The sequence below is a fragment of the Ranitomeya variabilis genome, chromosome 1 (assembly GCF_051348905.1).
Source record: "Ranitomeya variabilis isolate aRanVar5 chromosome 1, aRanVar5.hap1, whole genome shotgun sequence".
In the NCBI taxonomy this organism is placed as follows: domain Eukaryota; kingdom Metazoa; phylum Chordata; class Amphibia; order Anura; family Dendrobatidae; genus Ranitomeya; species Ranitomeya variabilis.
Window position 1 is genome coordinate 379857921 of NC_135232.1, and position 12085 is coordinate 379870005.

At 42.5% G+C, this 12085-nt stretch overlaps 1 protein-coding gene across 1 annotated transcript in view; it reads right to left on the minus strand.

Moving 5' to 3' along the window:
* RORB (RAR related orphan receptor B) overlaps positions 1–12085 on the minus strand; it is a 354554-nt gene that overhangs the window by 117050 nt on the left and 225419 nt on the right. Inside the window, exon 2 of the mRNA XM_077249034.1 lies at positions 2840–2925. Coding sequence (XP_077105149.1) covers positions 2840–2925 — 86 coding nt within the window. The remainder of the gene's footprint in view (positions 1–2839; positions 2926–12085) is intronic.

Sequence of the window (12085 nt, forward strand, 5' to 3'; positions counted from 1 at the left end):
CCAGGTCATTACGAGTTCATAGACACCAAACATGTATAAGTTCGGTTTTATTTAAGTGGTGAAAAAAAAAATACAACATCTGGTTAAAAAAAAATTGTGCCATTTTTTGATACCCGTAGCATCTCCATTTTTCATGATCTTGGATCGGGTGAGGGCTTATTTTTTGCGCGCCAAGCTGTCGTTTTTAAGTATACTATTTTAGTGCAAATACAATATTTTGATCACCCGTTATTGCATTTTAATGCAGTGTTGCAGTGACCAAAAAACATAATTCCGACATTTTTATTTTTTTTTCTCGTTACACCGTTTAGTGATCGGGTTAATTATTTTTTTATATTGAAAGATCTGGCAATTCTGAACCGGGCGATACAAATATGTGTATGTTTGATTTTTTTATTGTTTTAGTTTGAATGGGGCGAAAGGGGGGGTGATTTGAACTTTTATATATTTTTTATTTAATATTTTTAAAAACATTTTTTTTTTCCTTTTTGCATGCTTCAATAGCCTCCATGGGAGACTAGAAGCTGCAGTACTGTGATTGCCTGTGTGTAGCAGAAATGCTCACTTTCTATGAGTGCCGACCTTGGTGACGTTCATAGCAATCTGGCAATGACAACTATACAGGTCTGCTGCAGACCTTTGTTTGTCATGCCGACCCATCGGTGACCCGCGATTATGTGACGAATCAGAGATTGACAGCGGCATTTAACTAGTTAACTGCCGTGAGTGGATCGCGATTCCACCCGCGGCTGTTGCGGGCACGTGTTAGCTGTATAGACCAGTTGTCATGTGCCCGGAAAGGTGTGCCGTCAGATGTTGAGCAGGGGGAGTCCGGCATGAGTGTACTATTAAGTCGGATACAATGTTGGAAAGGGCTTAAACATGTATGCAAAAAATGGTACCATGTCATCTGTGTTCTGGATCAGTGTGTCATCCGTCTAACGGTCCGTGTGTCTGTTTTTACCATCAGTGTGTCAACAGTGTATGATCGGTGCGTCTATTTTAACCATTTGTGTGTCATCAGTGTGTGGTCCATCTGTCCGTTTTTACCATCAGTGTACGGTCCATGTGTCTTTTTTTCCATCAGTGTACAGTCCGTGTGTCCATTTTCTCCATCAGTGTACAGTCCATGTGTCCATTTTTACCATCAGTGTGACATCAGTGTACGGTCTGTTTGTCCGTTTTTACCATCAGTGTACGGTCCGTGTGTCAGTGTTTACCATCAGTGTGACATCAGTGTACGGTCTGTTTGTCTGTTTTTACCATCAGTGTACGGTCCGTGTGTCAGTGTTTACCATCAGTGTGACATCAGTGTACGGTCCGTATGTCCGCTTTTAACATCAGTGTGTCATCAGTGTACGGTCTGTGTGTACATTTTTACCAACAGTGTGTCATCAGTGTATGATCAGTGTGCACATTTTAACCATCTGTGTGACATCCATTTTTACCATCAGTCTGTCATCAGTGTATGGTCCGTGTATCCATTTTTACCATCAGTGTGTCATCAGTGTACGGTGCGTGTGTCCGTTTTTACCATCAGTGTGTCATCAGTGTATGGTCCGTATGTCCGCTTTTAACATCAGTGTGTCATCAGTGTACAGTCTGTGTGTACATTTTTACCAACAGTGTGTCATCAGTGTATGATCAGTGTGCACATTTTAACCATCTGTGTGACATCAGTGTGCCATCAGTGTATGGTCCGTCTGACCTTTTTTACCATCAGTGTGTCATCAGTATAAGGTATGGGTGTCCATTTTAACCATCTGTGTGTTGTGTCCATGTGTCCATTTTTGTCATCAGTGTGTCCGTTGTAACTATTTGTGCATCATCAGTGTGTGGTCCGTCTGTCCATTTTTACCATCAGTGTACGGTCTTTGTGTCCATTTTTCCCATCAGTATGTCATCAGTGTATGGTCCATGTGTCCATTTTTACTATCAGTGTGTCATCAGTGTACGGTCCGTGTGTCCATTTTTACCATCAATGTCTCATCAGTGTATTGGCCATGTGTCTATTTTAATCATTTGTGTGTCATCAGTGTATGGTCCATGTGTCCAATTTTGTCATCAGTGTTTGGACTGTGTGTCCGTATTTACCATCAGTGTGTCATCAGTGTATGGTCCGTGTGTCCGTTTTTACCATCAGTGTATGCTCTGTGAGTCCATTTTAACAATTTGTGTGTCATCAGTGTACGGTCTTTGTCCATTTTACCATCTATATGTCATCAGTGTATGGTTCATGTGTCCATTTTTGCCATCTGTGTGTCATCAATGTGTTATCAGTGTACGTCCGTGTTTCCGTTTTTACAATCAGTGTATGGTCCGTGTGTCTGTGTTTACCATCAGTGTATGGTCTGTGTGTCCATTTCTACCATTTGTGTGTCAGTGTGTCCTCAGTGTAAGGTCCGTGTGTCCGTTTTAACCATCGGTGTGTCATCATCCGTGTGCTGTACTTGTTTTTCACGGACCCATAGAGTTCTATTAGCACTTTTCATCCATGATAACAGAAACAATACAGACATTTCTCTGTTAGTTTTGCACAGACACAAGGTCCGTGAAAAAGCATGGACATGTGAACAGCAGAATAGCTTATAATGGATACTTATATCTGTGAAATAAAAGGACAGAACACAGTGTACGTGCAGCACAGATGTGTGAATGAGGCCTTAGATTACATCTGTACACATAGAATGGAAATCTCTAATTAAATTTAATGCATGAAATAAAATAAATTCTGTATATATAACGCATTTACAGTATATTAAAAACCTGCTAAGATAATGTACTGAATACTCACACGCTGGTAAGATATTTTACCTCCACATCTCCTCTTAACTCTTACCTTGCAACCTTCACAAGTGATGACACCATAGTGGATTCCTGAAGATTTATCTCCACAAATTTTGCATGGTATCACTTCAATTTGTGCTGTAGAAAAGAGAAGAGACAGCTCAGCTGACATGGCACAATTTTATTTAGCCTTTTCTCTCCTTGGTCAATGACTACAGCATGAGATTTCGATGATTAAAAAGAAGCAAAATGCAGAATGCATAAGTAGAAAAACAGATCTTAGATTTAAGCTTCTCTTCAAATACATAATTTAATAGCAATATCCAATATTTGCATGCTCTAAAACCCAGCACAAACATTTCTCTAATCCCTCTGCAGTCAGAATAAACATTTTAATGCAACTTGGTTTGTATTTTGTATGTTAATACTGAGCTTTTCTGGCTCTGATGTTTCTGTCATTACGCGGTTAACATTATCATTTGCGTGTTTGTTGTAATAACAGTCATTGAAATAAGAAAGGGTTTATACAAAGAGTTACACCTAATACAATCAATGTCCGATTCAACTCCGCTCGAATTATCCGGCGTCTTGTTTATAATCAAGAGGGATTATTGCCTACGAGGAATGTAGCGGAGTATTCCACGATCCTGCCTCGCAACGACTTACTATATTTTCCTTCTGAATTGCACCTGTACAAGGATACTTGAACATAGTGATTGTGTTCTTCCCCGAGAGCCATTTATCCATTGTGTCAAAGCAGGACAATTGGAGGGATGTGTAACCGAAAACTCCTGTTATTAATTGTATACACAAGGTGAAAAGAAGCTATTGCTTTCCTCGAAACATCTTAAATTACTGTAACTAACACTCTCTGTACCGAGTTTCCTTTGCAGTGTTAATGAGTGTCACAGTCTCTAACATTTCTTTCACAATGCATGTCTAATCGTGTAGGATTGCAAGATTTTTCACTTTTTCTGGACCACATTGTCATCAATTCACTTAAGAGCGTTTTTACACCCAGGCATAGCATCGTCCCCAGTGTGTATCACAGTTATCCACAATTAGAAGAATTGTTTGGGTTGCACAATTTTTTTCAAAGTTTGTTTGGAATAGATTTCCACGTCTTATTGTTCCTGCAAAAGGGCTTAGGCTTATTTATTAAAAGGGGGCGTCCGGTAAAAACTGGTAAGTCTGCAGTCACTCTATGTTACTGCATACTTATGAATTCCCCCAGTGCAAGCACTGTTTGCTGTGGGGATTCACCAATTTCAGACTCAGGACAGGAGGGTATATATATACCCCTGGCCAGTGGGTGCAGCCTCACTCTCCAAACACTTGTATGGAGTGAGGACGAACCCTCTAGTTGGACATGACCATTTGCCGGCTGCGTCACTAGACAGGGTGCGGCCTCGACTCAGTAAAAGTGCATGGGGCGAGACCGCGCCCACTGACCAGGGGTATGTAAAACGCATACATACCCTCCGGTCCCAGGTCCGAAACCGGCGAATCCCCGCAGCACACAGTGCGTGTGCTGGGGGAATTCATTAGTCTGCAGTTACGTAGAGTGACGGCAGACTTATTGGTTTGGGCTAGACAACCTCTAAGTGCCTACACACAAACATAATGGGGCTCATGTAGCAATCTGTGTAGGACAGAAAAGTGGTTCATGATCAGATCACAATGCTACTAAATACTAAACTACACCAAATATTGTCTGCCCGGAGAACGTTTCATGCTAAGATTATTTATCTTACTTCTTACAAATCAGCACATAGACATGAATGGTCACCATGTAAAGGTATGTGCACACATTCAGTATTTGCAACAGATTTTTCTGCACAAAAAAAACAGCATGTTGGTAGAAAAAACATTTTGTCAAATGTGCAAGTTTTTGCCACATTTTTTTAATTTTTTTTTACATTTTTGCATTCGTCTTGTGTTTTTTTCTCATTCGTTTGAATCTGTAAAAAATTCTGCAAAAACACTGAAGGAATACATAGGGGAACCCAGGGACAGACAACGCATGAGCGGTGGTGCCATTTCTCATTAATCTAGGGTGCCAACCTCCAGAAGTAGGAAGGTGCATACTAGGTGTAGAGATCAGGGAAAGAGCACCTTCTCCAATGCCTGGTCATTAGACTTTGCACCATAGTTTGTACGATATCGGTGAGCTATCTAAGATAGCAGAAGGACAGCCGACACAGTAATGGGGGTGCCATCTCTCAATTTTGTTTAGGTGCCACCCTCTGTGGTTGGTAGGGTGCTTATTTAATACAAGGCTATAAGACCAAAGCATCCCTCTAACATCATTTTATGTGTCACTTTTTCACCATGTATGCACTATATCTACACGACATGTATTCGGGATTGTGATCCACACATTTTAGTACATACCTAATAAATGTTAAATTTTAACAAGGTATTTTTTTCTGTTTGCATGTATACCCGAGATTCAATTGTTCTATGTAAAGCCAAGTCCTGTTTAGGCCACGTTCACACATCAAACCATGAGTGGGACAATCCGAGGAAAAGTATAGTAGAAACACGTCACCACATCTGTATTTATCACCCACTCCTGAGGTAAAATACTGACCAAACACTGTACTTGTCCCTACAATCAGTGTAAGGCCACATTCACACGTCCAGTATTTGGTCAGTTTTTTACCTCAGTATTTGTAAACCAAAACCAGGAGGGGAACAATCAGAGGAAAAGTATAATAGAAACACGTCACCCCTTCTGTATTTTTCACCCACTCCTGGTTTTGGCTTACAGATACTGAGGTAAAAACCTCACCAAATACTGAACATGGGCACGTAGCCTTACACAGCATGGTGCACTGCCGAGAATTTTGAGTATAATTTCACCCGATGAACAAGCATTTTGCGCCTTCATTGGGGGATCGGCAGTCTGTTTATACAGCAAAATAATTGTGAAATGACATCACAGTGTATCTTGCAGTATAAATGCCCCTTTATTCAAGCTAAAAGTATCTGTGGTATCGTTATAGCAGAGAATGTTATATAGCTGACTTCGTATATACCTTAAAGTATCATTTGTTTTCTGAAGTAAGAATATTTTTCTGCTTCGTCAAGCTCATCCTGCTCACTATAGAAATAACATGACTGATTTAAGCAAGCATATTTAAAGTGGAGTTGTGGGAGATGGCTGCCATCCGAACAGCTGTTTCATGTCCGTGTTCAGCTTCAGTCATCTAGAGAATTAGATCTGTATCCAGACGTAAGGTCATTTTTTTCTATAGTATATTTTTCAGAAATATATGCCAGGCTTTGTTATATCCTATTGTTCTATGCATATTGTGATGACACAGTAGATGAACACTGAATCCTATACTATCAGAAGATGGTAGTGTTTCCTCTGATTCTTCCTGATCATACTCGTCTTTATCACTGGGCAGGAAACGGCCATTGAGAGAAAAAGCCAAAACATACAACCAGGAGGGGAACGGTCAGGAGCCTCCATTGCATGTTAATCTTTCATGCCAAAAGCAGAATAAAGAGCAATCACCACTCAGGGGAGCCAGGTAGCAGAGGGAAGAACACATCACGCCTGGCTAAGTAGAATCCTTACAATGCTCCCTGAAGGAAATTTCTAACATTTTTTGACAATATGACTACAGCACAGTGAACTTCATAACATAAAGGCAAGAGAATCTTCTGTTTAGCAACGGCAAATCACTTCAAAATATATTAACCCCTTCCCAACCGCGCAATTTTCCTTTTTCGCGCTTTCATTTGTTCCTCCCCTTATTTAATCCAAGAGCCATAACTTTTTTATTTTTCCTTCAACATAGCCATGTGAGGGCTTGCTTTTTGCTAGTACAAATCTTACTTTTGAATGACACCATCCATTTTACCATGTGATGAACTGGAAAGCGATTAAAAAAAAATCCAAGTGCGTCGAAATAGTGATAAATGTGCAATTCCGCAATTGTTTTTTGAGGTTTCTATTTAAGAGCATTCATTTTACAGTAAAATGACCTGGCAATGTGATTCTGCAAGTCAGTACTATTTGGCCGATACCTACTTTATTTTCAGTGGTCAAAAAACATTCAGAAAGTTGTAAAAAAATTTGGTTTGTGTTGACATTTTCCGAGGGGTCAGTCGTAACATTTTTAATTTTCGGGTAGTGGACCTGTGTAAGAGCTTGTTTTTTGCACCCTGAGTAGGTATCTTTATTTCTATCTCTTAAAGGTAAATACAATGCTTTGATCACCTCTTAATACATTTCTTTTTGTTGTTGCAGATGCTGAAAAACTGCAATTCAGGCGGTTTTAATCTTTTTCTCTTTCCATAGTTTATCGATCTGATACATTTATTTTATATTTTGATAGATCGGACTTTTATGAATGCAGGGATACCAAATATGTATTTTTTTCATTTCCAAATTGGTAATGGGGGAATAAGGGGGCGATTTGAACTTTTATTTATTTTTGTACTTTTTTTTCACTTTTCACTCTTAGGGAACTTAAACCTTTGATCTTCTGATAGAGCAATACCACAGCAAAGCTATGTACAGCAGAAATCAGAGTCTCCTATGAACACCAGCCTGGCTTTCATAGGAGTACCAACATGACAAGCATGGAGGTCTTCATCAGACCCCTGGCTGTCATGGCAACCCATCGGCACCCTGTGATCGCACCGATGGGTACTTGGAATGATACACCTTTTTATCGAGATTGACAGCGGCACTTAAAGGGGTTGTCCGGCCCAAATCAATAAGTCTGCAGTCACTATGTGTAATTGCAGACTTATGAAGGTGAGGATTCGCCGTTTTCTGACCTGAGAATGGAGGGTATGTAGGAGTTATGCATACTCCTGGCCAGTGGGAGCGGCCTCGCTTCCACACATTTGTATGGAGTGAGGCCACGCTCTCTCTTTCTCCATGCCTTCTCTTTGGCCACGTCAACTGGACAGCCATGTTATTAGACGGTGTATGAAGTCTATACAAGTGTATGAAGTGAGGCCATGCCCGCTAGAAGGGCCCTGGCTGGGAGTATGTATAACACATACATACATTCAGCTATCATCAGCCAGAAAAGATGCAGGTTCCGCGTAAGAGCCCGCAACAAAGTCAGGGACACAGCATAGGACGTACCAGTACATCTTATGTCGGTAAGGGGTTAATGGTTTAGTAAATCATCTAGTGATATAGCAACTATCCAAGTAGCACAATTAGTCAGATATTCTAGAAAAAGAAAAGTCCCATGATCAGCAGTTACTCTCATGATTAATCTGTCTTTTGTGGAGTTTAGTATGGCACATTCCTATTAAGATTTAAGGTGGAAGACACAATAAAACTTGTTTTAGCGGTAGAATGAAATGACTTGAGCAGAGTTTTCTGCATAGAGCTGTAGGTCTGTTCTGCTGATACCGCACACTTTCCCTGAAGAGATTAGGATTCTAATCCCAAATATTATACTGCACAGCCTATCTTATATTTGAGCTCATCAGATCCAGCATTCTGCATGTAATCTCCAGCAGCATTACCCAGTGTTTATATAAGCTGCTGCTGTTTTAGCAATGATGACTGAGCTCTTTCAATACACCTGGACATAAAGAAACACGACGCGCTTCCACCGCTGTGTGAGTGACATATTTGCAGCAGCATGCACTGAAACGTGACTTCCTAGCAATGTGACGGTGAAAGGCGTCTCTGGGATGAAGAAGTACTGGTCATTTGATGTAGTACTTTAACTTTTACCTCCCATCCCCGAGCTGAGATCTTGGGCTCCAGTGGCTGTTCCACAGACATGTGGATAGAGGACAATATTAGCTAGTGTAGTATGCATTTACCTTTGTGTACACAATGCGTAAACTGTGCTGTATGGATGTGTATAACGTTAAAGGAATTTTATATTTTAGCTTTATTTTATGACCGTATATATTTTTTCAGAAAGCTTTACAATATTAAATTATATAATACTCAACTTACCACTCCATTGCAATGCCTTTTGGGTCCCTTGCCAGTCTCATTTACTTGGTGTAGTGCTGATACCTTGCTTACCACTGTGTCCAGTGATTGCCTGCAGTGGTCACAGGTCTGCCCAAATGAAACAGTAGGTACAGTCAGGTTCTGTACCTCCTGCATGGTCTGGAAGATAATGTGCCAGTAAATCACTGGCAGGAGCAGTGGCAAGTTGGTCATTGGTGTGTAAGTGTGGTGGACTGTACAGACACGTTCCTACCTCTGTAGACCACAGTCACGTCATGTATATAATGTCATGCGTTTTACACATTTAATGTGTTATGTGAAATGTGAACTAAGTACTGCGATTTTAGTGAACATTGTGAATAGACTGTGATATGGTAGTGGACAGCAAATGGGTAAATATATAGATTAGAATCTAGGACATAAGATAAGGACAATAGGCTTAGTACATACTGTTATTGGATAGTAACTGTAGTTAGCTGAATGTATAAAAGTGAAGATATTGTTAATGTTTGGGATTAGCCCACAGTGGGAGGAGGAAAGTGATCATGAAAAGCAGACACTTCCTGATAGTCAGATAGGGTAGTACAGTAGCCAATGTCAAGTTGAAGTTGCAGTGGGCGAGCAGCTATAGTTCATCGCAGTGGGAGGCCTTACTAGAATCCATTGCAGACATTCCTGCAATGTCAGGAGCTCAGGGCTTGGTATGGGTACTATGGAGAGTTCCTTATCCTCTGGCATACAGGGGACGATGGATGTGGCTCACCAAGAAGGGAAGGTAATGGGGGCTGCGGAACTGGATAAAAAATCCCAGAGGCAGAGGGAGTGAACATGGGGATAGTCCAGGAGGAATGGACAGCAATGCTGAGGGCATGCTGCACTAAGGAAGCAAGGTGTAACAACCTTGCTGGCATCACTGCATGGCCACCCATCCCCCACCTGCATTACACTCAAACTCACTTATTTCTCTGGGCCTTGTTGTGACTTCTCTCTGCTGCCAGCTCCATGCTGTGTGCTTCATGTCTGCTGTTTGCTCTGTGCATGCTCTGTGTGCATAGGGGGGTGGCACTGGCAACTCCTGTGTCTTATTGAGACTGTGTGCACCTTGCTAAGTTGTCCCCGGCCAATAGCCTTGAGGCTTCCTGTATTTAAGACATCCCCACCCATTGGTGGGGGCCTGTGCAACTTACTCCCTCAGTCAGTTCTTAGCTGCTGAGGTGCCAGGCCCTGTCTCTGTTACTCTTATGTCCGCCACCCAGGGGGGCATTGTACCCTGGTCTGTGTTTTGTGTTTTGCCATCCAGTGGTGCCTCGTACCCTGGCCTATGTCCGCCACCCAGAGCGGTGTCGTACCCTGGCTTGTGTCCATGTCTCTGTGCCTTGTCCTGTTCCTTACTTTGTCTTAGCCTAGTCCTGTTCCTGTGTCCATTTATATCCCTGCCTTGGATTCCTTTCCCTGCTATGCGTACTCTGTGTCTTGCTTTGCTCTGCTTTTGGCTCTGCTCTCTGCGACCTTGCTTTGCTCCGTGCTCTGCATTCTGTGACCTTGCGCTGCTTTCTGTGGTTTTGTTCTGGGCTCTACACTCTGTTTCTTGCTCTGCACTCTGACTTTGTTCTGCTCTCAGCTCTGCACTCTGTGGCTTTGCTCTCAGCTCTGCTCTCTGTAACTTTGCTCTGCACTCTGACCTTGCTCTGCACTCTGTGGCTTTGCTCTGCGGCTCCGCTCAGCTCTCGCTCCCCTCCTTGCAGTTCTACCTGGCTCCGCTCTTTGCGGTTCTATGTCTATTGCTCTTGGCTCCGCCTCCTGCGTGTCCGCACTTGGCTCTGCCTCCTGCTCTTGGCTCTGCCTCCTGCATTTTTTTTCACTTGGCTCCGCCTCCTGCTCTTGGCGCCGCCTCCTGCATTTTTTCCCCACTTGGCGCCGCCTCCTGTTATTGGCTCCGCCTCCTGCATTTCCATGCTTGGCTCCACCTACTGCTCTTGGCTCCGCCTCCTGCATCTCTGTTCTTGGCTCTAGCTCCTGTGCTTTCACTCTGCATCCGCTCTTGTGGTCTTTCTCTACCTATTCTTAAGTCCTCCTATCTGAACAGATTCTTACCTGTTTTACATACCTGCCTGCAGGCCATTTCCTACCGGTTCTTCCAGTGTACCAGCCTAGTACCCATACCTGCCTGTCAGAGAGCAAGCCGTGCCCGCCTTCCAGTGTCTCTGTTGTACCCGTCCGCCTGCCTGTGTCCCAGCCGTGCCCGCCTGTCTTCCAGAGTGCCAGCCATGCCCACTTGCCTGTCTATGTTCCGTTCCCCGGTGGGATCAGCAGCCACAGCCAGACAGACACCACCCTGGAGTGGTACCTGGTAGCTTCCTGCCGCACAAGTCTGACCTCACCATCAGAGGCTCCAGCAAAGACCAAGGAAGCTACTTAGTTATGCCCCTTCCAGGGTAGTCTGGTCTGTGGTCCAGTGGGGCCACACCCCCTGCACACCCACTCCAACCAGTCTGGGCGTGAGCGTGGCACAAGGACTAAGAAGTGTCGTTCCCAATACAGCGTGTTACAATTTGCTAAACTGGAACTGTCTGGTAAACTTTTGCTTGTTGAGAAGAATTGCGTGTCCCCTAAGTTTTGCACTGCGGCTTCGTAGGATGGAGGCCTGGAGAAATTGGAGGCTTACGGCCTACAAGTGACTGTGATCTACCCCACACATGATAGCACATTGGGACTGGGACATGATTTTCCTGTCGAATGCCATGGCATTATGTAGCAGCACTTTCGCCATGGCTACCGACTGCGGTCACTTTACAGCTGTAGCTAGTGATTTGCAGCTAACTAACGTCCTTCTGATCTAACTATGAAGTACAGAGACTGTCAGGGCATCCAGGTAGTATTGGAATGAAAATGGCAAGGGGTTGCACTGATTTTATAATTTTATATAATTCAGATGGGTTTTTAAATGTTTTGTTGACATTACAACCTGTTTAGATGAAATTTGCTAACATATAACTTTTTTGTTTTCTACTGATCTCCAAAATGCTTCAGCAATATAAGTACCATTTAACACACACCATTTTCTCATCACATAATCTCCATTGGTACAAATGTATTTTTGTGCCACATAACATGAAGTAAATGGTTATATGCAATATTTTAAGTAGTTTTACCAATAGCTCTGGATTACTTGTTTCATGGCATATATTGTATATCACCAATACATCTCACAATCAGAAAAAGATTTAGCATGGTTTTCTGGAACTACAATGTGAAAACAATTTAGACTGGAGAAAAACGAGTCATATTACGCCTAAATATGTAAAAGATATACTTTATTAGGGTTTATGAAACCAATAAAATCTT